Source organism: Natator depressus, chromosome 9 (genome assembly GCF_965152275.1).
Source record: "Natator depressus isolate rNatDep1 chromosome 9, rNatDep2.hap1, whole genome shotgun sequence".
In the NCBI taxonomy this organism is placed as follows: domain Eukaryota; kingdom Metazoa; phylum Chordata; order Testudines; family Cheloniidae; genus Natator; species Natator depressus.
This window is the reverse complement of record NC_134242.1, coordinates 9,555,508-9,583,259: the sequence shown is the minus strand read 5'-3', so window position 1 is coordinate 9,583,259 and position 27,752 is coordinate 9,555,508. Positions and strand designations below refer to the sequence as shown.

General features: G+C 41.7%; 2 protein-coding genes across 3 annotated transcripts in view; one reads left to right on the top strand and one right to left on the bottom strand.

Moving 5' to 3' along the window:
• Positions 1-1,414, top strand: part of ATP11B (ATPase phospholipid transporting 11B (putative)) — a 119,803-nt gene extending 118,389 nt beyond the window's left edge. Inside the window, exon 30 of the mRNA XM_074963491.1 lies at positions 993-1,414. Coding sequence (XP_074819592.1) covers positions 993-1,074 — 82 coding nt within the window. The 3' untranslated portion in view covers positions 1,075-1,414. The remainder of the gene's footprint in view (positions 1-992) is intronic.
• Positions 1,415-18,206: 16,792 nt separating this feature from the next.
• DCUN1D1 (defective in cullin neddylation 1 domain containing 1) overlaps positions 18,207-27,752 on the bottom strand; it is a 41,356-nt gene continuing 31,810 nt past the window's right edge. For both annotated transcript variants that reach the window (XM_074963504.1, XM_074963503.1), the window contains 3 exons: positions 22,455-22,537; positions 22,071-22,167; positions 18,207-20,746 (listed from right to left, as the gene is read on the bottom strand). In XM_074963504.1, the coding sequence (XP_074819605.1) occupies positions 20,667-20,746; positions 22,071-22,167; positions 22,455-22,537 (260 nt within the window). In that variant the 3' untranslated portion in view covers positions 18,207-20,666. The remainder of the gene's footprint in view (positions 20,747-22,070; positions 22,168-22,454; positions 22,538-27,752) is intronic.

Genomic DNA, 27,752 nt, shown 5'->3' with positions numbered 1-27,752 from the left:
AAATTGAAAGATTGCATGTTTCTTACAAATCAGTAAAATGCATTTCTGTCTGTCTCTCTTCCATTAAACTGTCTGTCTACTCATCAGCCGATAGAATATTAAAAATTCTGGATCACACATAAGTTCTTATGGTAGAACCCATTACTGAATGATCTGGACTTGTCATTAGCCAATACACTTGTCAAGGTACATGTATGTACTATTTTTGGAGAAACAGCAGATTTCTGACAGAAGTGGGCTTTGGAGCATAAATTGTTTCCACTTTATGGCCCTCTTCCTTCTTACCCTTTATTTTCAACTTTTAATCTAATATGTTGACTTTAGCAATCCTGCCAAAGCAGTGGCCTATGTACAGGATTTATTCATCTAGGGAAATAACTTACTCTTAGGTGAAAAACATTGGTTGATCAAAAAGCAATGATAGTTTGGATATTTTTTTCACTTGTCATACATTTTAGTTTAATCTAGTACAGCCAATAGTAAAATATATCTTAATGGCTATAGTTAAACTATTAGATGAAATTTGTTCCAAGTTAAGTTGCTCACAGCATCAGTATTAAAATATTTAAATAAAACACCAATATATTAGCATACTGCAATTAGCTATTTGTGTACTGAGAGGATTTATTAGAATGATCTTACTATGCCAAAAATAAAATGTAGTATTCACTCTGCCTGATTTACATATATAATATTGAAGTTACCTCAAAAAGCCTAGAAGCCCCATATAATTTAAATTTATAGCAGATTAAATATCTTTTTAGTCATGATATAGTGAATTTTTAAAATAAATAGTCTGTTCAGAAAATTCAAGAAATAGTTGCTACAGCATATTTTTGAGGGTTTGAATGAATTGCGGGTGTCAGGATGGAATTAACGGACTACAGTTTTAAAGAAAGGAGTAATTTGCTTTATGCTCTTAGACCTTTTCTCCTCTCACCTAAAATTATAGGTTCCTAGTCAGCCAAACTTTTCTTTTATTGTTACTGTAGATCATGGAGCTCATCGGATCCCTACTATACCAGCGACAGAAGCATCTTGACTCTCTCCACAATGGACTCACCCACTTGTTAACAAGAACATTTGTTAGTGCCTGGTGGAAGCCATATGGTGCTTACATATTTATAATAGGTTATGCATGAGTTCAGTGCTGTATCCTCTGTCCTAGAAAATGTGCTAGCACAACAAAAACATCTAAATACAAACCTCGTGGTCTGTCTTGTAGCATAGCAAACCATACATGTGAAGGATAATCTCTTCCACTACATTTTTCTAATCTTATAACCAAATATTTGTATGCTTTTTCTCTGCCCATTTCCTCTTCGTGCTAACAGGTTGGAATCCTGTGTTTGACATTTTATTTGAAATCTCAAGGTGAGGCAATGACCAAAAGTTTCTGTTCCCAAGTAATTGATTTGAGGGTATGAACTTATTTTGAAGTCTGATTTTGTAAATTAAGCTGATTTCTCCCCCCCCCCCCCACCCAGGGGGGGAAAATTTTTTTTATTCTAAATTTGTATTGAAGCTTCTTGTTATGCTAACTTCTTAGTTTACAAATAAGCAAAACTCTTGTTTTTTCCCTGGGCAAGTCAATTAATTAATATATCACTTTAAAAAAACCTGAGCTGGTGGATTAGCTGTTAAGAGATGGAAATACTATCCGCATATCTGTACTGGTGTAGAAATGGCAATATACTAGTAAAATATGACAGCCCTTTTCAAAGTGGTGACAAAAGCATAGCATTGTGCACCCTTCAGGTATAATAAGAATCTCATGTTCTTTACAGGTAATATTTAAGAGCCGGTCATTCTCGTCCATAACCATTACATCCTACATGTTTTAATAACTGTTATTGATCCTGACATGGAAAAATAGGTGGAAAACATGTTGAATGGATTGTACAGTTCTCACTAGCATACGTATTGAAAATTTAAAGGGTTTAATCCTTTTAACATTGTTGCGGGGTTGCATGTTTTATTTTTAATATATTTATATTTGTTCATACTGTACTTTGAAGATTTAATTAAGCATATCTTCATATATCTGAAGGATCTGACACATTGATGGCAGTGGTTTGATATACAATTATCTCAATAAAAACAAAGTGCACAGGTGCTACTTTGGACAGAATTATAAATTTTGCAGCTACATTTTCTGCTATAAATGTGTCTGAGTTCTTGGGCTGGGTAGGAATTTTTGCGAATACATTTGTGTGTGTGTGTGTGTGTGTGTGTGTGTGTGTGAGAGAGAGAGAGAGAGACACTAACAGTAGGACTGAATCTGCTGGCAATAGAGAGATACAAAGAAGAAAGCTGCAGGGTATCCATCAGTGAGATACACGGGATACTTCTCAATAGGATGTTGCTAGAAACCTGGTGCCCTGAGCCCCAGCACTGAAGCCAGGAGCGGCGCAGGGCTGAAGCTCGCAAACCTCCCCCCAGAACCCAGGAGCAGTGGCGGGGCTGAAGCTGGGAGCCCCTGTGCACTCTCCCCTCCCCCCCACCCCCCCCGGCTTAACCTGGGAGATGCACTGGGAGCCTCGTGCCCGTACACAGCCTTTAGCTATCCCCCTGCCTGCACCCTGAGCTATGCCCTGCCCAAACACAGCCCCTAGCTACCCCCTCCCTGCACCCTAAGCGGTTTTCAAACTTTTGAACTGAGTCCCCCCTTTGAGTTATTTTTTGTTTCCATCCCCCCACAGCCCAGACAGGCTGGGTGGCTTCCTGAGGGAGTTGGGGGTGGAGGTGGCACTGGACCATGCTGTGCGGAGCTGGCTCAAGCCCCGCCAGCCCTTGTCTCCCCTTCCCCCCTGTATAGAAATACAACTATGCCCATGCCCCAGGGTCCCCCACTGTCCTAGAGCCCTGTGCTCCCACCCCCACCAGGCCCTGGCATTTTCATAGCATGTTGAGGGGGGCCTCAGCAAGAAAAAGGTTGAGAACCCCTGTTTTAAATCAGCCTCTGGCTACTAAGTCCCATAAACAAAATTTCTGCCCCCCTGAAAAGGAGAAGGAGGTGTTGGAAAGCTGCATCCACACTGGCAAAACTCAGACCTGTCATTATCTCCAGCAGTGGCAAAGGCGAATGCTGTAGCATAGGCAGTGGGCACAGACTTTCTTACCTAATCCAAGGTAGTGTAGACAAGGTGTGTAGGCAGGTGGGGGGGGGGAGGGAAGGGGCAATTGACCCAGCGGGCCACAGGGCTCCTAGGTGCGTGCAGGGTGGTACCGGCGAAGGTGGGCGAGCATGTGGAAGCCCTGGCCCTGCTGGAAGAGCGTGCCCGGCAGCTCGCTGGGCCCCAGCCGGCGCAGGCACAGCACCGCCCAAATGTCAGGCGGACCGCGGCTTGTGCGTGTGTGCACCAGCTGCCGCACATGCTCCGGCTCCGCGCCCGTGTGGCGACACCCCACCAGGCCTGGGGGCCTATTGACCGTTCTGCCCTGGGGCCCGGAATTGCTGTCGGCGGGCCTGTGTGTAAGGTGGGCAACACAATGATCTAAGTGCCTGCCCCTGTCTACACTACAGCTTCCATTATTGCTATCGCCTGTACAGCTGCATTAGCAGTGAATTACATGATTGATTTTTTTTTCCATAGTGTAGACAGAGCCTTAGAAGTCTTCTACACTATGGGGCATGGGCTGCTGCAAGAGAGAGATTGGTCTCCATTATTCTCCTCCTCCCAAGCTTTCCTGGATTCTGTGAACTATAGGGGAGGAAGTGTGAAGATGTCTCCACTGCTGTTCTCAGATTTTTGGGTCATCCTCACTGCTAACTCCAGTGCCTATCTCTGCTGCTGTTCATGGCTCTCCCAGCAATGCAGCATGTTGGTTCACATCTTGAATCTTCATTTTTGCAACAATAAGGACTAGAAACTTAACCATTAAAAATGAAAATTTAAATTCTTTAGCAACGGGCGGATTTATCAATCTTTCAATTGTATACATATGCTTGGAAGTCTGAGTTAAATACTAGCACAGGTTTTCTCAGTGGTTTCTGTTCCTGAGACGCACAAAATATTTATGCCATGGTTATCTGTGAAATAATCTTAGGCCACATTTTCTAAACAACTTCTCCTCAGGTATCTGTTGTTTGCAACTGTTATCTTTGTGTGTTAAGCCATTCTGCTTCACTTCTCAAAAGTAGTCGTGTCTGTCAAGGTCATTCATTCCTTAGCCAGCCCTCAATGGCTTTCAGTGTTGCCATATAGTTTTTCATTAGTTCTTGTGATTAGTATGTCATGTTTTAAAATCTAAATTATGGTAAATGGTTTTATTTTAAAAAAAAGGGGGGGGGGAAATGTTTTGAAAAATAACCCTGCTCCAAGCATTTATAACAATTCCATACCACACATATATAACATTTTGACTTTTGTGGTATGAATAAAAGGTTGAATACATTTGTGCCAAGCAAGCAAAATGTTTATATTTGAAGAGTAATTTACCTCCATTATGGTTTTATTAAACCTTCCACCTCTTCCTGCTTCCCCTCCCTTATCAGTGTGTCTAAGGTTACTGAAGAAATATGTATTTAAGCAATTTACGAAGAGCTTAAGAATTTATATGTCTACCCCACTTCTCTATTTGGAGAAAAAAAATTTCAGTAATGTTTATTTCTCATTAATGGGAATATGTAATTGGTTTACATAGAATACAGAATTTTTATCTAATGAATGCTTAGGAGGAAAAACAATAATATTTTGTAATGTACCACAAATAATATAGAATTGGTTTTACTCAAGAAAGGTTGTTTTTGTATATACCTCTAACTGTTACAGTATATGGGATATACTAGTTCCAGATTCGCTAGTATGTGGAATTTTACACAAAGCAAAGTTAACCAAGTCTGTCATCTTCAATTATCTAACTGTAACTATTGATCTTTCTGATTGAGAGCATGAGGAAAAAGAATGTACAGTACAGAGATGAGTGTGTAGAGTTACCTTTACTCTTGAAATCCACAAAATGAAGGCACATGCAAAGGATTCCTTCTGGATTTTCCTTTTAGTGCAATAAAGGCTGCTCCAAACATTCTTAACTCACAGTAACACAAGTGATATTATTTTCATTCTTATTTTACTGTGCAGTATTTTTGATATCCTGGATGGAAGAGAGCACTTCCATAGCCACCTTTTAAAACTAGATTGAATTCTCAGCGGATCCTAATACCTGGTATGGGAAAAAGTCAGTCAGTTTTTCAAGAGCATATATTCTTTCATGCATTTGGTGTCTAAAGCATACTGTGTAGAGACTGGGAACTGGAAATGACATAAAAGTCTGCTTACATTAAAAACACTTCAAGCTAAAATATAAATATTACTTAAAATATCCATTTAAATATTATAGAGGGAGGCCACATAAGTGAAGAGAGCGAATGTTGAAAACTTTATCGTTTCAAAATGATCTCATTTGCTGGTGAAAATGGTTATTTAAAACCGATTACACAATTTACAATACAAACGACCCAACTGTCACTCCTTACTAGAAATAATTGGTAATTCTTTCAAACCCTTATTTTTACAATCGGATAAACCTGTTGTGTGTGTGAAAAGTCTCATTTCTAGTACTAGAAATCTCGCATCATAAAGCTATTGGTAAACAAGGATAGTCCATAGAAATTTTGATTGGCTGACACACTCTCTTTTAAGATTAGGCTTTATGTACTCCAGTTGTATTTGTGAAGTGCAGTATTCAGAAGTACTTACCATGTATGCTACCAAAATCATTTGTTCAGGAGAATCCTCTATCTTGCTATATTAGTTTCTCATTTTACAATATACAGTAGTAATGTGGCTATAACAGAAGTTAACCCATAGTAACTAATTGTTACTGCATTATCATATGATCACCATAGTTTCTAATGGAGTTACATTCCTAGAGTTGGCTGAACCATTCATAATGAAAAAATTGACTAAGTTATCCCTTTTCCTGTCACAAATTATCTACGGACAGACAACTTACAGATTAGTGTTTTATGCAAACATTTCAGTCTATGGCTGGTTTGCAAATTCCTTGCTTCTACTGTTTGTTTTCTAAGGTGTGTGATTTATCATCTCAGTCACTTATCTCGTTTCTTCTCCCTTTTTTGGGTTACTTAACTTTCATGAACAGGGGAAGGGAAATTGGAGATTTTAATATAGCTGTGTGAAAACTTCTGCCACTGATCTTCTCGCAAACACATTCACAAAAGTGCTTGCAAGTCTTTTCATTTTCCACGGAAACATTCCTGCAGCTAAATATCATTCATACAGACTGCAAAGGCAGTCAAATGAAAAATACACCCCAGGTGCTATACAGATTAATCCATGCTTTTCACTAGCATGTTCTCCATCACTTTCTTGAAATATTCACCTAGCTCTAGCTATTACTATGGTATAATGCAAGTGGTTTTGCAGTAATTGTAGACAATTGTCATTACCATAGATATGACTTTTGTTTGTTTGTTTCCAGTATGTATAAATGCATGGAACTTAAAGTCTGACGGGCTTGGGGCAAAAAGGCATTTGAGAGCACCCTAAAAATATTGCTAATTGTAACACAGAATTGTTTAAAAGACTCCTTTTGAAATGTGTCTAAACATGATCTAATGTAATAGCAAATACCATTCTTTATAGTCAACATTTTTAAAGGAAATTGTTTCGTATGTCAAAGGAGCCTGGTTGATTGTATTTTTCTTATCTTGGCCGTGGGATAAATCATAATACGTTGCATGTGTATATTTAAGAAGCACGGGCAGAATACTTTAAAAATGAGACTGTTTCAGGTATAAATAAAATGTCATTACTACACCAAAGAGTATATTTTTAAGAAAAATGCTTAATTATGGTCCCATTAAATGCTTCAATTCTTATGCACATGTAGAAACAGTGAATCATCTTAACTCTTCTCCCCCCCCCTCCTTAAGAAAAGCATGATCAAGTGCTGCTTGTTGGGGGGGGGGGGGGAGACTTGAATGATACTCATGCAAGAAGTACTGGCTGCTGTGTTGCAATTGATACGGTTAGACAGTAATGGGCATTAACAACGGGAAACTAGCGATAATTAGTACAAAAAATTTCAGACCTCAAACACAATGCTGCCTCTAATGTTCTGATTTGACAGCAGAGTTAATACAGGGGGTTAAATGTACAGTTCTGTTAGTGAAGTTGTTTTTAAATAGTTCATGGAAATTATATTTATTAAATAAAACTTTCACTTTTAGCTGGGCTGGTTTGTTTTTAATTGTGTAATTAGCTTTGAATTATGTATATTTTGATGCATTTATACTCCACCATTTATGATCATGATTTCATAACCACAGTTCTGTCTTTAAATTGCCTTTGAGCTATTGTGAAAGTTACTTTAAAATCTTAAATCTCAACAGCCTATAGGTGCACCTACACCAAAGGGAATCTTCAGCACATCCTTCAACTTGGAGCTGCTAATTTTTCTGGTAGCCACAAATCAGCATCCAAGAATTGTAACAGAGAAGTTTTGTTGTCTGATAGCTGAGTCCTTCAGCCTTATTTTATATTGCATCTTTCATGCAAATTATCCCTCTGCTCAAGAACTGTATATCCTATAGAAACTTTGATTTCAGGTTGAATTTTAAGATGCGTAGAAGGAGAAGAGGAGATCTGTGAAAACTGTTCCAGCTGACAGGAGTAACAAGGGTGAAGCTTTATTTGCAATCCTTGTGCCAGGATTGCGTAATGGAACAGAGAAAACCAGTGCTAGATGACCACTCAAGATGGCTTAGATGAAGTCACATGGTAGGCTTATAAAGCAACCAAGCCAACTGTGAATTAGAGCCTGAATTGGTGATCATTACAGTAGGCAAGGCTGTCAATAAAAGCAAATTATGCAGGTGCCACTCTGGACAGTATTATAAATTTTGCAATTGCTGGAAATGCCACACTTCATTTTTTTAAACAAAGCAGAGGAAATTGACTGCTGAGAGAATCTTCAAAATATAGCCTAGTTCTTCTGTAATGTTAAGAGAGCTAAATGGTGGAAGTGGCAGCCTATGAATTGCATGTAAATAGCATCTTACTATACAACAAAGACAAAAAAAAAAATCATGAACTCTTCCATCTTAATGGGGGTGAGGGTTTTTCCCTTACCCAAATACTAATGAGCAGGTGCCCTAAACTTTTGAACCACGGTATATCCCAGTAGGATGTGCTTTCATTTTATAAAGGGGAGAAGTATGGGTAAGGCCGGCAGCATAGGTAAAGGGGTGGATAAAGATAGCAGTAGAGGTAGTAAATTGGATGGTAATGAACTGGAGACAGAGAGAGGAGACTTCAGGGCCACATGTGACGCAAATTACCAATGGCAACATTTGAGCTGATAAGTGACTGGGAGCTGTCCACACACACACACACCGCCTTGGGCCAGAGGCTGCTCCAGAGTAAACAAAACCCTAAAGCTCACAGGGAAGACTGAAAAAAGAAAAGGAGGACTTGTGGCACCTTAGACACTAACCAATTTATTTGAGCATAAGCTTTCGTGAGCTACAGCTCACTCTAACACGGCTGTTACTTGGAAACCTGTCATTATGCAAGGCACTGCATTTAGCTGCATGGAGTGGAAATCTATCAACTGCATGAAAAAACTTGTACAGATACAGACAGACATCATCTTCCTTTCCAAATGCAAACAGATGGACATCGTACTGAAAGGACTGAAGGTAAAAAATCCATTACAATCTACATACCACCCAGACTATGCTGACAGCTTGTGCCGCACGCTCTCAAACCGATGAAGTGAGCTGTAGCTCACGAAAGCTTAGGCTCAAATAAATTGGTTAGTCTCTAAGGTGCCACAAGTCCTCCTTTTCTTTTTGTGAATACAGACTAGCACGGCTGTTACTCTGAAACCAGGGAAGACAGAGGGAGCTAATATTAGAAGTGGGAGAGATGAGATCTCCCATGCGAAGGCGCATTCAGCAGTGATACGGGGCCGGAGGCCAGCCTGTTGTTTGTTTGTATTGCAATAGTACAGAGCAGGCCCAAGTAGAAGTGGGCCTGTAAGTGATTGACTGGGCTGGGAACAGCTTATGGTCTAAATAGACAAACTGAAGGGGGGGTGACTGTGCAGCAAAGAAGCAGTGACAGACGGTTGTGCCTGGTTTGTTGACTCGGGAGCCTGGAGGATGGTGAAGGGGGGGTGATTTTTAAGGGTGAGACCCCATAAGTGATATGTGACTGAGAGAGCGAAGGGGGGGCACTGTGAGGAAGAAAAGGGGGAGGAAAGGTCTGAGGTGGGGTGGGAAGGGAACAGGGTCACGCTGCGGGTAAGCAGAAGGTGGAGATGGGCACGCATTGAAATGGCCCAGGACACAGGTGGCTGGGCAGGGCGGGGGTGCTGCTCCAAGTTCATGGGTCTGCTTTCCCCTGCACGCAGGGCAGCGCACAGCTGGCTGGCACTAAGTAACCCCTCGGCGTGAAGCTGCTGGGGTAGCACTGTACGTGAGCTCCTGAAACAATGGTGCTGGGGCTTGGGCAGGGAGGAGAGGAAGTGGTCACACAGGTCTTTGGTCCCTTACCATGTATGTGGGGAATGTGGCCTCCAGCCCTGTGCTATCAAATGCTGCCCCTGCCTTTCACGCTGAGAGCAAAGCTTTGCCCTGCCTGTCCCTTCCCCACAGGCCAAGCCCAAAGCAGACCATAGTACCCACCGAAGATTGCAACAGCCGGGAATGGGAAGAGAGGCATTGCCAGGCTCCCATGCCAGCACTAGGGTGACCAGATCCTGGGGCCTTTGTCTTATACAGGCACCGATTACCCACCCCGATCTGGAATTGCCACCGGAGTTCTTGCACTACCTGCCTCCCCTACAGAGGCTTGGGGGGAAGGGAGGGGGGTTAACCTAGTACCTGGAGGAGGAAAGGGGCTCGGGGCGGGGCAGAGGTGGCCCCCCTCTGCCCTCCTCTTCCGTCTGAAGCATCACCCAAGTAGAGCTCCTTTTAAATTTGTTCTAGAATGTCCAGGAAGATTGAAGTGTTCTCCTACGGGCTTTTGGCTAAAGTGGGCATTTGTCTCCTTTGCACAAACGGGACAGCTGCCCACTTCCACCAAAAAAAGTTCAGAGGTCGAGGCAAGGCTTAAAAAGAGGACCGTCCTGGCCAGAAGTGGGACATTATGGGCAATCTAGGTTGTAGTGGGAGCCGCGGCAGCTGTTGGCACCCCAGACCCTCCACCTGTCCTGGGCAGCAGTGCCCAAGAGCTGCCCCCCCCCCCCAAGCCCATGTCACTGCCCCAGGTCAAGTGAGAGTCTGGGGTTGGGGGGGGGCCCACAAAGACTCTAGTTATCCCTGTACCCAGGGCTAAGGTTGATGCAGGGCCTGCCGGGACACACAGGGCATTTTTTCCCCCCTTCAAAGGCTACCATTTGACTAGGGAGTGTGTTGTTTCGGCCACAGCACCTCTTCTCCGAGGCCTGAAATGCCCCCAGCAGCCTGCATCAGAGGCTTCTGCAGGGAAATGGATGAGGCGCCTACCATGCAGCTGGTAGAACATGCTCCCACCCCCCCAACGTAGTCTGCACATGCGCAGCAAGAGGGAGGCGGCTCAAACCCTCCACCATGTTCATGTCTCCAGGTGGTCAAAGGCAGCATGGGCAGAGTGCCCCAGGCCAGCTCTTGGCTGACCCACTTGTCTGCGCTTTGTCAGCCCTTTTCCCCTCAGCCTTCACTTTCAGGTGTAGCGGAAGCCGGCCACGGCTGGCATGGCCAACTGCAGCAGCATGTCCCATGAGACAGCAAGAGCATCTCTGGGGGTGGGGGGGCGGGGTACAGGGAAAATGCAAAGGATGCTGCGGGCCACATGGCAGGGAGTCATAAACTTGTGTTGGGTTAGGTTAGGCTGGCCGGCTCACTGTAGTCTTTTGTGAAAGCGTCCCATTAGTTGTGTACGAATTGGGGGTGAGGGGGTTGGCTAGAGAAATAACAGTGCTGCGAGGCAGGACAAGTGATACTTAGGCAGTAGAAAGACTGTCTTTAATGAAGGAAGACTTTGTACCGTATCTCATTCTTGCCCCTCTGTTTTTCATTTTCTTTGGGCCTCGCTCTTACTGACTCATCAGTACGGGAAACTTTTTGCTGTGGGAGTTAGACCGTGCTTTAAAACTTGATTTTTTAGGAAACTACAGCACGTAGCATTTGCGTGAGGCAATACAAAATGGCCAGTTTACTAGTATCTTACCACGGTGAGAACAGTGTGCTCAAGGTATGTACGGTTTGGTCTTTAAGCATGCCTCAAGGTGGAAGGATGGCTCATAGTCCAACGTCGGTGGCAGGCTCTTGCTTGATTGGGCATCAACATTCAAGTATTTCCCTTTCCCTCTCTACCCCGTGACATATGGAATGGGAGGAGGTACGTGATCTGTGAGTACCAAAAACATTGTGAAGAATGGGAAAGAATGTTCAACTAGGAGATGTCTATGCCAAGCTCCCTCTGCACCCTCCTTGAAGGGGAGACCACCTTGCTCCTTCCTCTTCGGCATCATAGCATCTCAGGAGGTCATCTAGTCCAGCCCCCTGCCCCAGAACCCTAAATAGCACCCTCAAGGATTGAACTCACAACCCTGGGTGTAGCAGACCAATGCTCCAGCAAACCCCTGAGCTATGGCTCCCCTCTTGTTTAGCAAATGGTAGCATAAGGCAGAAACTCATATCATTTTTACTCGGCTTTAACTCCTTTTGACAGTAAAACTTTAGCAAAGCAAAGGTAGAGACCTATAGTTTCAGACCCCCTCTTCCGCCTCCCCCGTACACACGCACTCTTCTCCAGCATCACTTCTTTGTCTTCAATATGACTGATTGAGGCAATCCCTACACCTGTTGGTTGCCCCTGTATAGCACCACAAGGGGAATAGTTGTAGGTCTATAGCCCAGCATCAAGAGAAGAACCCTAGCGGGGAGAAGAGGAAGGAAACCATCTCTAAGAGCCCAACTTCAGGAAACCAACCAGCTAGCAAATGCTGGACATACATAAATCCAGCTATACTGCAACAGTTGTAGAACTGAAGAAAAAAAAATTACCTTCCCCCAGCGTCAGAGGCACTGAATGTTCTAGCTCGTCTTCAATCAATCTTTGAAGACTATTTGAAAATCAACTTTGTTCATGATTAAGGCTTTGTGTTTTTCATGGAGGTTACGGACTCCGTGACTTTCTGTGACTTCTGCAGCAGCTGGTGCGCTGGGGTCCGGGGGCCACCTGAGCACCTCAGGCAGCCTTAGGGCTAGTCTACCCTGGCAACGGGGAAGCGCTGCCACGGAAGCACTTTAACGTGACTTGTGTAGTCATAGCAGAGTGCTGGGAGAGAGCCACCTCCCCAAAGGGAATAGCTCCCAGAGCTGGGGCCCTGTCTACACTGGCGCTTTACAGTGCGGAAACTTGCAGCTCTCAGGGGGGTGTTTTTTCACTCCCCTGAGCGAGAAAGTTGCAACGCTGTGAAGTGCCAGTGTAGACAAGTCCTTAGTCATGATATTTCAACCCAGGACATGATTGTATGGGACTTTGCTGGACAATAGAGCACCCTAGACAATGTCACTTAACCTAAAGCTCTGGACACTTCCCCGAGGAGGAGGGCCGGAGAAGTAGCTCCCCTATTCACGAACTAGAGACCTTTCCAGACACAGGATTACAGACATCTCCATATGAGCTACAAATTATTTGAGTGGGTCTGATCACAACACACCCACACAAAGTCCCACCCAGGAAAACCATTGTCTGGCTCAGCGGGGTAGAAATGCTTCATAATGTCCAAAATATTACTACTGGGAGTTTTACTACTACTACTAGCAGTAGAGAGTTCAAACGAAGTTAGGAGATGAATGGGCTAACGAGGCACGTAAGCATGCGAGAAAAGGCCTCGTCTGTAACACACTCCAACGCGAAAACGCTTGAAGTTAAAAAGCCGTGCGCTCTGGCACATGCAAAATTAACGATCACAAACAAAATTACTGACATCAAAGGAGGAACAATATCTGAACTGCCACTCACATGCAGATTTAAAACATTTCAACAAAGGGAGAAAAAGTTAAACAAAACTGGAAGACAGAGAAATTTCTGATTGAGGACATCGCAGAGGCCTGGCGAAAGGCAACCCTGTCAGCCTGATACAAAAGGTAACTAAGGACCTGTTAAATAGGCCAAAAGAGCCCATTATTGAAAGTGCGCATCAAGTCTTTGCCCGCAGCAAGCAACACACCCAGAAATAGTTGTCAAAAGGCATCATTAGAAGCCGGAGAGCAGAGAGGTCACAAAAGACAAGGCTTCTGGGACCTGCCTGCAAGGACACCCAGGGGCAGGAAGGGAGCTACTTTACAGAAGAAAGATATTGTGACATTGGAGAGATGAAGGCTTCCATTTAATCTGCTGCTAATCTGTTCTATGCTTTAAGCATTTTGAGGCAGGAACTTTTTGTTGTTGGAGCAACGCCTAGCAGAGGGAGGTCCTGGTCAGTGACTGAGGCTCCTAAGTGCTATGACAATGCAAATAATCAGCTCTGACTTCCTGTTGTTTTTCTAGACCATCATTTTAGCTGGGACAGACAGGGAAGTAGCGAGCCCTGCCCTTCAAACCTCCCTTCCCCACCTTTTTCAGAGCCATGAGTCTGAGCTGTCCCTGCCTTTCACCATGGGGCCCCCTCCATTTTTCAGTTTAATGAGGAAAGTCGTTATCTAGTTTCTGTCCTGTGCTCTGTAAAGCAGTGGCTCTCAACCTCTCCAGACGACTGTACCCCTTTCGGGAGTCTGATGTGGGTACCCCCACGTTTCACCTCACTTAAAATCTACTTGCTTACAAAAATGAGACAAAAATGACAGCACACTATTACTGAAAAATTGTTGACTCATTTTTAACCATATTATACAATAAATCAATTGGAATAGAACTATTGTACTGACAGTGTATAGTCTGTAGAGCAGTATAAACAAGTCATTGCAGGAAATTTTATTTTGTACTGACTTTGCTAGTGCTTTGTTTTAAAACTAGGCAAATATCGATATGAGTTGATATACCCCCTGGAAGATGTACCCCCCTCTGCATACTCCCAGGGGTACAGATAGCCCCAGTTGAGAACCACTGCTCTGAAGGCAAACCAAGTCTGGAACGCTGACTGTTTGAAGTGTCAACATGTTTTATCTGGAGATGTCAAGATTTTCAGTCTTCAGCCCAATCTTTGGGAGAGGTGCAGAGAGTAAAGGCACATGCAGTAATACTGGTTAACTAGATTAAAACTTCAAGGAGTCTGGTGACACCTTAAAGACTAACAGATTTATTTGGGCATAAGCTTTCATGGGTAAAACACCACTTCTTCAGATGCATGGAGTGAAAATTACAGATGCAGGCATGACATAATGACACATGAAGGGAAGGGAGTTACCTCGCAAGTGGAGAACCAGTGTTGACAGGGCCAGTTCGATCAGGGTGGATGTAGTCCACTCCCATTGATAGATGAGGTGTCAATTCCAGGAGAGGCAAAGCTGCTTTTGTAATGAGCCAGCCACTCCCTCTTCAAGCCCAAATTAATGGTGTTAAATTTGCAAATGAATTTTAGTTCTGCTGTTTCTCTTTGAAGTCTATTTCTGAAGTTTTTTTGTTCAAGTATAGCTCCTTTTAAATTTGTTCTAGAATGTCCAGGAAGATTGAATTGTTCTCCTATGGGCTTCTGTATATTACCATTCCTGATGTCCGATTTGTGTCCATTTATTCTTTTACATAGGGACTGTCTGGTTTGGCCAATGTACATGGTAGAGGGGCATTGCTGGCACATGATGGCATATATCACATTATTAGACGTGCAGGTGAATGAGCCCCTGATGGTGTGGCTGATGTGGTTGGGTCCTTTGATGGTGTCACTAGAGTAGATATGGGGACAGAGTAGGCAACGAGGTTTGTTTCAGGGATTGCTTCCTGGGTTAGTGTTTCTGTGGTGTGATGCATAGTTCCTGGTGAGTATTTGCTTCAGGTTCGGGGACTGTCTGTAAGCGAGGACTGGTCTGTCTCCCAAGGTCTGTAAGATTTCCAGAATAGGTTGTAGATTGTAGATAATGTGCTCAAGAGGTGTTAGCTGGGGGCTGTAGGTGATGGCTAGTGGTGTTCTGTTATTTTCCTTGTTGGACCTGTCCTGTAGTAGGTGATTTCTGGGTACGCACCTTGCTCTGTCAATCTGTTTCCTCATTTGCCCACATGAGTACTGTAGTTTTAAGAATGCTTGATAAAGATCTTGTAGGTGTTTGTCTCTATCTGAGGGACTGGAGCAAATTTGGTTGTATCTTAGGGCTTGGCTGTAGACGATGCATCGTGTGATGTGTCCTGGATGGAAGCTGGACGCATGTAGGTAGGAATAGCGGTCAGTAGGTTTCCGGTATAGGGTGGTGTTTATGTGACCATCACTTATTTGCACTGTAGTGTCCAGGAAGTGGATCTCTTGTGTGGACTGGTCCAGGCTGAGGTTAATGTTGGGGTGGAAATTGTTGAAATCCAGGTGGAATTCTTCAAGGGCGTCCAGCCCGTGGGTCCATATGATGGATTCATATGATAGGTCCATAGATTAAAACTTGTACCCTTGAAGCCTCCTTGGCAAAAGGGACCCACTGTCAGGGTTCTAATTGTCAGGACACTATGATCTGGACTATGATCACTTCCTGGGCTGAAGGAGAGGAAACCTCCGCAGGCCTCTTTTCACTAACCATTACTGGACTGACAACTATGTTTTTGTCAATCCAGTTTCAGCCATCATGCACCAAGATCAATCTTCAAATAAACTCCCCACTCATTCCATAATGGGAGTGCAAAATAGAACACAGGACAAGGGCACATGCATGTGCACAGCCAACTCAATTACATTAAGTATCAGTTGCTGCATGATTTTCACCTATTTAGTTAGTGTTATCTTTCATTAACAGCAGGAGCTCTCAGGAAGTCGGATTGTTCCCGTTGCCTTTTTTGACATTCCTTTGTTTGAATGCCATAAAAGCTTTGTTGGGCACAAAGGGGAGAGAAGGCAGAACTACAAATGCTAATTATTGGAAATCTTTGGCTCAGTTAGACAGATTTTTCACTTGCCATTTATGTGATGCAAAGTTAACGCTCATGGTTGTTTTTGTTTTTTAAAATATATTTCTTACGGATACTCCCTACACATGGGAAAAGGGAAAGCCGGCTCCCACGAACAACAGGGCTAGAAGAATCACCAGAGTCATCCTGAAGAGAAGACTAAGGTCTGGAATGTCATTGGCTAAAATGAGAAGAGCCTGAGAAAACACATTTGAGATAACCTAAGAATCATCAAGCTTCACTTACATCGAGGTCTTATATGGCTCCATTTGCAAAATGGTACCAGACTCCTAGGGAAGCACATTCCCAGCTCACTAGAACCAAGGAAAGAAAGGATTGCCTCGTATCCCATTTACCTCCCATTGCCACCACTAGCTAGGTTCTACTATAGAAAATATTTGTACTATTGTGGCACCTAGGAGCCCTAGTGATGGACCAGAGCCCTGCTGGGCTCGGCATTGTACATACACAGAACAGAAAGACACTTCTCATCCCAAAGCACTTACTGGTGCCTTGGTCTCTTATTTTTTTCCAGTATATGTGACAGAAGGATTTGAAGACACCTTTCAACACCGAAGCCACATTAAACTCTGCTAAAAAGCTAATACTGTTAAAAAAAGGCAGAGTATCAGGACGTTTCTTCTTTAAAGCATCTCTTTTAAAATAAAGACACCAGTGCACACCGTTATCCCTTTTCAGATCTGAGAGAAGGCTGAGAAGTGACTTAATCATGGTCTGCAAGTACCTACGGGTGAAAGATTTCTGGTAGTAAATGGCTCTATCATATAAGGGCATAATGAGCTCAAATGCTTGGAAGCTAAACTAGACAACTTCAGAATAGAAATAAGGAATTATTTTATTTTTTAAACAAGAGCCTGTTGGAAACCTGGGAACAGCTTACCAAGGGATGTGATGGATTCTCCATCACTTGAAGATCTTTAAACCAAGACTCTCGTTCTAAAAGATATGCTCAGACAGAAAGGCTTGAGGAATAAGTGAGGTTCTCTGACCTGTGCTATGCAGAAGGTCACAATGGATCATTACAATGGTCCCTTCTGGCTTTACAATTTGCTAATCGCTCATAGATTTTTAATTGAATTGGAAATTAACAGCCAATGAATACTTTCTATTTAAAAATGGGAGTTCTCTCCAATTAAGTGTTTACTGATACTAACATGACACCACAAGTAAGTGTTCCTATTAACATACAAAATAAAACTTTTCCAGATGAAATCTAACTTTCTCCCAAGTATGCCTTTTATTAGATTTCTGTAGAGGTCAGATAAGCTATTGGCACCAAGTATTTAAAAACCTAATGACAGTCAATGTATCATGCTCAAATAAAATCTACAGAGACTTCTTGCAAAATTATATAAATAAGTGTGAATGACAAAAGTTTATTAAACGTATTTTTAAAAAATTATATCTTTCTTAAATAAGGATTTCTCAGTAAGGATTTCATTGTAAAACAGTTTTGAAGCAATTCATAAGTTACTTTATTTAATAACAGGTTGCTCAATAAAAAAAAGTCATTTACTTATATACTGTAGTCTTCAAACCAGCCATATTTAAACAAAGTACACTGCATGTACTTATGGTATTGTCCATCACACTCTAGTTAATGTCAATGCAGCATAGCTGGATAAAAATAGCTCCATTTTGTAGCTGTAAACATTTAGATTAAGTGGCAGGCAAGATGTTGCATCAGTTCTTAGATCTTTTCCGCCCCCCCAAAAGCTTGCCGTTTAGTGCACGTTTTATTCAGGACATAGTATTCCATATTTTTTTAAAAGTCTAGAAAAAAGTTTTACAAACAATACACTAAAACAATGCATGAGAAGATTTAGTCATGGCAATTTCACTGGAGCTTTATTGCCTCTGTTGGTAATGAGAGGGATTTGTAAGAAATTACATTGAACTTACAGAGATATGCAGATGATGTTCTTTACTAAATATAATCTTGATCTTAAGTATTTTATATCAGGGCACGTCTAATCTTGTACATTTTTAATGTATAAAAAACAGATTACAAATTTTAAGTGTTTAACCCATTTTTTGACATTTGGCAAAATGAAACTGATCCATTAAGGGGATATCATTATCAAATTGAGGACTTAAGCACTTATGAATTAAAGCAATCCAAGTAGGTAACTGTTTGAATTCTTTAAAAAAAAAAAACAAAACAAAAAACAAAACACACCCCACACGCATATATAAAGGAAGAACACATGGCCACATGTCTGAGCACTTTTCAATACAAAATATTTCCTGTAACCAGGCATTCATCCTTAGAATAACCACACTGTTAAAATCAAGCTTGTTTCCAACTAGAGTCATTTGTTTCGTTAAATTCTAAGATGCCATTACAGCATGAATAACCTTAACTTTTCTGCTACATAATTATCCAAAGCTTTATGTAATGTATTTTTGTTTTATAATTACACAGTAATTATAAGTGTGTAGTACCAAACTGATGACAACACTATTTTGTTGAAAAGGTCTCGCATTCATAAGGAACATTCTTTAAAAACAGCATGGCATTATGCCACTAACCAATATCAGATTTTTGTGAAGGTCATATCTGTATTGGGATAAAAGCTAATTAGAGCTCATCTCAAAACACAGCATACTTGAACTAATCAATCTGAAACTGTACCAAAACCCTTAAGACAGAAAACAGCACGCATATATACCTTGTAAAGTTTTCATAATTCAAGTCCCCCATTGATATTTACACAAAATTGAAAAAGGAAATACTGAAAGCAGCAAAATAAAAATCACACACGTTTTTGGCATAGCCAATTCCAGCAGCTGGAGTAGAAATTTGCAATGCATTTTGTAGAACTGTATTCTTGAAATAAATGCATGACCGGACTTTATTAAAAGGGCACTGCTATGAGGGAAAGCCTGCCTTTTAGTCAACTTCAAAGCACACAGGGTAAAAGTTTTAGCAGTTTAATACTTAAATTCTTCCTAAAATCTTTTTAGCATCTGCATATAAGTGTACTGCTGTTTTAGTGCAAGTTCCACTTACTAATTTCAACAGTAATTACGACCTTAACATGGGACTGGCTGGAGTATTCAAGTAAGTACCCTATTCCTAATAATTACTATAATTTTTTTTTTTTTTAAGACATCCTCGTTTGACATTTTCTGGCTTGTTTTACAGAAGTTTTTATTTCAAGAAAACAATAGCCTCTTCTTCATAAGTCAGCAACTGAAGAGTGAAAAAGCATTTTCAGGATGAAAGCAGTTCAAGGGCTCCTGTAATGTTAAAAAGCACACAACAAGATAAAATCCTGCTTTGAAGTGAAATCAGTTCTAATTTAGTTATGTGCAGTGAGACAAATAGAAGTAGTAGTGATCAACAAAATAATGTAAGGAAACAAAAGAAGCCAGGGTAGTATTTTGCATCTGATCTATGCTTGTTTTAGAAAGTTTTACGTTTAATATCTGTAATTGGCAACCACAATGACCTGTGAAAATCCCAACAAAGTAAGTAATTGAGAAAATGGGCTTTGTCCATAAAGGCAGTACCTATATGTTGTAAAAATGTAACTTAAATGGCCCATGATAATCACTTCAGAACTCAGATTCGTATCAGATTTGCCACCCTCTTATAAAGCAGGTTCATTTGTTATTTCATACCGCAACCATCAAAACCCATGTCTGAATTTAAAATACTGTATTGTGTACAAAACATAAGACACAAATTCAGTATATTGTTCAAGTTTTAGATTTCCACACAAATGAAAACACCTTCCTGGACAGACAGACAAGCATTTCAAAACTGTAATGAAATCTGATTAGATAATAATCTAGAGAATATTAGATTCTGTTATGCACGTAGCGTGTCTCAATGAAGCTCACTGGAGGCTGACTATAATATTAAACCAGGAGTGCTATAAGTGCACAGTAGTTGTGTAGTACTTCAACTCTTTTCAAAGACAGTTGACATACAATAAAACCTTTCATATAGGCACCTAGATTTCCCAGTATCAACATTCTTGTTTTTGTTGGTTGTTTCTACAATTGTTTTAATCAGATACTCAAAACTCACTTAGACAATACCTGTAACTGCCATGAAAGAAAAAAAAATCGGACCCAGTACACTTAAATATATCACTCTTCTAGGAAGTGCTATCAGTATAGTCTTTGCAACTAGCCCAAAGTGTATATTTAAGGAGTTTAAAAAAAAAAACAAAACAAAACAAAAAAAAAACATTTGTGATGTTGATCTGTATAATGCAGATGCCAAACCACAGTTGTCTCATGAAGACAGCATTGTGCTTTATGCGAAACCAGAAATCTCAAAATAATCATCATAAAGCTTCTAAGACTTATGGGAAAGTAAACAAAGGTGGTCCACAAAAATATGATGAAATCCACTATGCTGGAATTATAACTGGCAAAAGTGGTTCAGACTAGAAGAGAAGCCCAAACCACCATTAGATGAATGAATGATATGGTCCAAGATGTATCCTTAAAGGTTTGTCTCAACCCTCAACCCTTATAGTGAGGATTGATCTTCAGTTCAGTCCAGCCAGCAGAAATTGACTGTGCAATTTTCGTTGTATTTATTTGTACAGTCTATGTACATTCTAGAAGGGTCCTTTAGTGCTACACTGTCGTACTTTTTGTCCCAGCAATTTGAGGGCGTGCAAATTCCACAAAGTCATCAATAAGAACCGGCCATGCCCCTGAAAGCAAAGAACAAGCAAGAGCTCATAAGAAATCAGGTCAACAAATCCCCCTTTTCCCCCCGCTTCCCCCCCAATGTAGAGCTATACAGTTTAAAAAAACCTCTTTAAATCAAAATAGATTCTTCACATATTATCTTTCCTGTTTAAAGTTTTAAATGAATAATCCTCATTTGATTCTGTTTCTTGAGATTTAAGATCTGGTTAATATTTTTTTCATCAACTGAGACCTCCCCCATGCCAACACACAATTTAAACATACCAAATTTTTCAGGTACCATTACATAACAATCATCTTTTTTTTTAAACCAAGAAAAACTGGACAAAAACTCCTTTCAGAGCCAATCAACATGATAATTGGCCTGAGGGGGCGGAGAGTAGACAGCACAATCTCCACAGCACTCATCTCACCTGGCTGACCAAAATGAGAACCAAAACTCAAATCTGGGTCTCCAGAATGGCAGCAAGTGTGAAGGAATTCTAATAACCGTGACTGCACGCACCGCCCTAACAGTACAAGAGCAGCAAAATAATTAGCGCTCACAACAGGGTTCCATATTACTGTCATGTTCAGATGCTGACATCAGCATGCGTCACCACATTTCAAACAAAAAATTTGCTGCTACTGCAGATACCGTAGGCGGCCGGTCTTGAAGAAACCCTTGCAGATTAGAGGAATGTACCGGATGAAAATACGGTGCACTCAGTGATTATCCAATTCTAAATACTACCCCCTTCATAGGCCTTTCATTCTGTGTGCGTTCCCACCTTCATTTAAATAGAAGGTCGGAAATGCTGACAAATCAATAACTGGTGGCTAAAGAACAAAAAAACCTGCTCCTCTGCTGAGGAACAGCAGAAGCAGAGAAGCCATGCAAGGATATGGGGGGGGGGGGGCACACGGGGGAGGGGGGGAAGAGAAGCACCATTAGTTGATTTGTTGGAGGAAGCAAGAACTGGGTAGGTAAATTTATTTTTATTTATGTGTGGTAGAGTTGGAGACAATTTGTTTTATGCGGGGAAGAGCTGATTTTTGGGGGGCAGGAGAGTGAAGATGATGTTAAAAATAAAAACAAAAAAGTAATCTCCTGGCTTTGGGGAAGGGGCAGCACAAGTATTTTTTCACCTGTGCTAGTAGGCTTAGTCCTCAGCAGCTATGTGGCAGAGAACTGCTTCGAACCCCAGGAAAAGTCACATACTGTTTCGCAGACGTGCTGTTTGCGAGTTACTATACAGATTTGCTACCCCAGAGACACACTGCTAAATGTACTATCCACAAAAACACACACACACAGAAACTGATGCAACAAAATGTAAATATTACCTTCCTCATCATAATTAGACATATCATCTGCTATCATTGTACTGAAGTCTAAAAGAAGGTTCCAGGTATCCTTAGGTATTGATCTTTTATGATGTTCCTATTTGGGGAAAAAAAATCTGAGTTTAAAAACCATGAACAAAATTAATTTTAAAGTCTGAATATTCAATATTAAATCCCTGAGTATATGCAAGTCACCCTCAACTAAATTTTTTACAGTATTTGCCAAAACTTTCAACATCTATGCATCACAAAAGAATGCTCTGTCAAAATAAGTTATGTGATCTCTTCAAAGACTTAAATACACATGGATTCATCTTCCACACTAAAAAAACCCACAAACTTATTGCAGCCCAATTTATATTATATAATAAGGTTTAAACTTACCAATAAAAATTTGTTCCACAAGTCTAGGAATTTAAATCTTCCATTAAGTACTAAATTCCAGTAGGCTATAGCCATTTCTAAATCTGTAATATTAAAAATATGTTACTCTTATAGATATATTTGAAATATACATTTTCTGCACGGGTATTTTCACCAAGCCTGACTGGACTATAAACTAAACTAATGAAGGTGAATTTTATTTCACTCTCAATGCAAGAATACTCTTAGGTTCTTTCAAAAATGTTTTAAAAAGGTAATGAAAACTGAGGAAACTGGTGGGTTTGTTACAGATGAACTAACCCTCAGATTTAGGTATGACCCTGGGGCATACAGGACCTGAAAATGTATTTAAATTGTCCAGGTTAAGAATTACTCTGCCCAAAGCATACAACAGATTTTTTCAACTTCTTTTTACTGTAACTTAACAACTCAGTCCCAATTTTGCTCTACACAAAGAGATACCATTGACTTCAATAAGAGTTCCACATCATTTGCTGGATTAGGCTCCTTTAATCATATTTAATCAAATGCAATTCCCATAACCTAGTTTGCTATAATTTTATTTTTAAATCAACTTTGTTACAGGTTTTAGAGTTGCAAAATGGTCCTGTCAAATTTTGAAATCGATAAACAGATTTCCTTTAGGACAAGTATCCCGGGAAAGACTATGTACATTAAGTGGTTGTCTTTATGATGGCCAATATGGATTCCTGCCCGTTTTAAGTCTTTTTTCAGGGTAACTTTCAATCTCTCTCTATTTTGAGTGGGCCTGTATTTCTCAAAGCCAGGAACAAATCAGGACTACTGAAGTATGTGCATGTACCCAAACACAACTTTAGTTTATATCATCAATTAAGAGAGAATAAACTCTTCAAATGAACATTCAAAAATCTCAATACCACCAAGAGAGAATCACTGTCAGCCTAACTGGATCCACCTTCAAAGTGTCTGCATCCAGAAAGTCTTACATCTTCTGGAGTGTACCAATTTGTTTTGTCCATAATCAATCCATACTTTAAGAAGCAAAAAGCATAGGCACACTGTTAGATTACTCTTTCAGACAAACCAATGAATTTTTTAGAGTAATATTAAAGACGTCTAGATTAAATATGTTTATCTGCCAATATGAGAACCTATGCTGGTCACACCTGAAAATTCTTACTGACTTATTTCCTGTGCTGAAAGTCTCTCCCTCTTTCCCAATAACTTTAACAGTGCTCCTCTAACAAGTCTAATAGAGCAATCCACCTCATCATAGCCCCTCCAGACAAATGCAGAGTGAAATCATGGCCCCACTGAAGTCAATGGGAGTTTTTCCAGTGACTTCATTTGGGTCAGGATTTCACACAAAAGATATAAGTTGAAGGCTTGCGGAGGCAGATAAAAATTTTGATCTGATGTGTTTTGCTGATGGACACGATATGCCATTATAGTTGAAAATACCAAGGATGCACTAAAACTTAAGAAATCTTATTAGGCTCTTAGCGGTCAGAAATTTGAGTCTATCCCCACTTACTGGAGGACGTTTCAGATATTAAACTGATGCTACACTTAAATCTTAGTTAAAAAGCTACTGGTGCCTTTCCAAGAAACACACACTTTATGTTTGGCTGGTCACACTACTTGAGGGTAAGAAGTTAGAAAAAGTAAGTATTATGATTTATAAAACGTAGTAGGCATACCAGATAGGTAAAAGCTGTCAAATTCCACGCACATTCTAGTGCTCTACAAACAAACAGTAATAATGAGCTATGCATTTTAATTTGCCTCCACGAGAACCATAAGTTATATTCCTGTGGCCAATCAAGGACCTTAAAACACAATTCTAATGGAACGAGTAGCTTTCATTATTCTTAAACCCAAAGCGAAAAAAAGCACAACCAACCAACCTTTTCCTAAGATAAAGGTTAGGACATGCATAAGTAACTTCACGGGAAGGAAGACATTTTAAGGAAATAATGGAAAGGACAACTGTTTAAAAAAAAAAAAAAGAAAAAAGTCAGGAAATTCAAATTTAGGAGTACATTTTTAAAACCCACAAGAAAGAGTATGGAAAAAGAGGTAAGGTCTCCCTAATAATCATAAACGTCACAGAACAACAAAACCAATGAACATTCCTATCTTCAGACTGTGTGCTTCATGTGTCAATTGTTGCATTCCCTGTTGTGATGGTGTAACAGATTAGTTCAGTGGTTCTCAAACTTTTTTCCCCCCCCGCAGACCACTTGAAAATTGCTGAGGGTCTCGGCAGACCACTTAATGATCTTTCCAAATGTTGTTTGTACTGTTAGCTAGCTATTGTAAAGTGCTATGGATAAAAACTCGATATAAAAAACCCTTAATAATGAACATTTTTTTGTTCTACAAATAAAAACACACAAGAACTCATATTTTAGTATCAGTAGTCTTACCTTTCTAATGCAATGGATGTGCCCTCTTTCCCCCGCCATGGCAGCCCCTGAGCTGGGGCTGGGAAGGAGGGGGTCTCTCCCTCTCTTCCCCAACACAGCAGCCCCCGAGCTGTGGCTGGGAAGGGGGGGGGGGGGTCGCTCCCTCGCCACAGCAGCCACAGAGCTTAGGCTGGGAAGGATAGCCGTCTCTCCCCAGCAGCCACAACCCTGGAGCTGGGGCAAGTCACCTTTTTCTCTGGCCGTCGCAGCCCTGCACATCGCAAATTGCTCCCACCCCTTCTTCTCACCATCCTCTGCCCCCTGCCACCTACCCCTTATGCCCCGCAAGGCCACCACCTCACCTTACATGTGTGTCTTCTCCAGGGTCCAGGCACCTAATTAGTGGAGCCACAGCTGTGTGGCTCGACTAATTAGGTGGGTAGCCCTTCATTCTCTTGTGTGCAGGTGCCCAGGCCCGCACCTTAGAGAGAACTATCTGTAGACCACCTGAATGGAGCTTGCAGACTACTGGTGGTCCACAGACCACAATTTGAGAACCTCTGGATTAGTTTAAATGCTGCAGGAGTGTACAATCAAAGTGTCACCTATAGCACTCCAATAAGTAACTCCTTTCTTATGACCTTACTTTATCCCTGAAAGTAAAAAAAAATTGACAGGCTTTTACATCTCTTTATCAAAAGTGACCACACTCACGACAATTCACAGAAGTATACCGTGACCAGATGCAGAAGTGTCATATGTGAGACTGACTCCATATCTGAAGCTACAAACCACTTAACGGGGGTGTTAAAAAAAAAAACCCAAAACACCCTACTTAAAGTCTTTTATCAAATATCTCTGTCTCACATGCAAGTTATGACAAATATAAAGGCATGCAACACAAAAAGGAATAGGAGTTGAAAGCTCATGGAACTATTGTATTGCAGAACAAATTTAATCCTCGGGGCATCCATGTGAGGTATTCCCATTTTAAAGATATGGAAACAGAGTTTAAGTGAGCTGCCTAGGAAGCATCTACACCCTGTGTCTCATTTTACCCATCTATAACCTGAGAATATGAAAGATTGAACATGTTGACAGGCACATGCATGTAGGTAATTATCCCCATATTACTGCACAGATGGATAACTTACAGCATGGGGGCGGAGGTGCACTAGTATATTAGACATGTGCCTAGAAATCAGATGTGGGTTCTCAGCCTAGAACATCAGCTTCCTGTGTAAAGTTGGACACATCAGTTAACCACTCTGTGCTCGGGATTTTCTCATCAAGTATCTCTATATGACAGATATTTGCCTATCTCACAGGATGTTTTGAGGCACAATTAAACACAATAAAGTGCAAAGCATTAAGACCAGTAAATGGTATGAGTAGAACTAGAATTCTGAAACGCCTTAATCCTGGCACTTCTATCAATCTACTTAACCATGTCTTTTGGATTTTTCAAAGGGGACAGCAATGAAGACCACCACTGGCTGATTTTTATACATCTGTACCAGCTTGGTGGTAGCATCTCAAATCATGTGTAAGTACAAGAACTCCTTAGGAACTTAAGTTGTTTAGGAGGCATGTAGACAGATTAAACATTTCCAGATGTGTACACATGCAATGTCAGGAAACCTAGAAGCTGATAATGTAAATGAAAATAATGGCTACATAATTTTGCAATCTAATAACCCGGTATTTATTGGACAATACATTAAAACAAATTAGAAGTTTCTACAGGAAGCCATTTAAGTTGGATATTCCAAAAATAAAGTGTCCAAGAAGTGGAGTCCTTATTTAAGGAACCCCACAGGCTCCTTTCCCCAGCCTGCTCTGCCCTCTCCCAGTTCTTGTCTCCTCTGCATTTGAATCAGGCAGCTTCCTCCTCCATATTGTCTATCCCAATTGGAGGGCCTATCTCAACAAGAGCACAGGAGCGAGTCTCCCTGCTCTCAGTTCAGGTACCTGGACCAGCACAGCCCACAGCAGCTCAGGGCTGCAATTACAGGGAAAGTCCTGCTCAGCTCTTGGCGGCACATGTCCAGTGTGGATGGATTCCTTGAGGAATTAAGCTGCAAAAATATAGGAAGTCTCTACTGAGCATATAGAAACTAATTTTTCAAAAGCTTATAACTAAGGCTATGTTTTAGTCACATGTATTTTTAGTAAAAAAGTCAGACAGGTCATAGGCAGCAAACAAAAATTCACAGCCCATGACCTGTCCATGACTTGTACTATATACCCCTGACTAAATGCAGGGGGGGGGAAGGGGGGGGGGAAGGGGGCGGCCCGGGACCCCCGCTGTTGCTGGGGGGAGGGGAGTTGGTGGCCTGGCTCCATGCGGCTCCCTGGAAGCAGCAACATGTCCCTCAGCTCCTAGGCAAAGGGATGGCCACAGGGGCTCCGCATGCTGCCCCCGCCCTAAGCACCGGCTCCACACCTCCCATTGGCCAGGAACTGCAGCCAGTGGGAGCTGCAGGGGCAGCGCCTGCAGGCGGAGGCAGCATACAGAGCTGCCCGGCCTCGCCTCCGCCTAGGAGCTGAGGGACGTCCCTGCTTCCAGGGAGCCCCCCGAGCACTGCCCGGAGCCCTTACCCGCTCCCGCGCCCAAACCCCCTGCCCCAGCCCTGAGCCTCCTCCCACACACAAACTCCTGCTGCTGCTGAGGGGCGGGGGGGGGGGGGGAGGGAGGGAGGCCCACAGTGGCCTGAGACTGCCCCAGCAACGGCCGGTGCAGCTGGCCCACTGCAGAAGTCCTGGAGGTCCCGGAAAGTCACAGAATCCATTAATTCCGTGACAGACTCATAGCTTTACTTATAAAGTAGTCAAATTTAGGCAGATTTTCACTGGGATGGCCAGAGGCATACTCCTGACACAAAAGACAACCACCCTTGCCAAATGT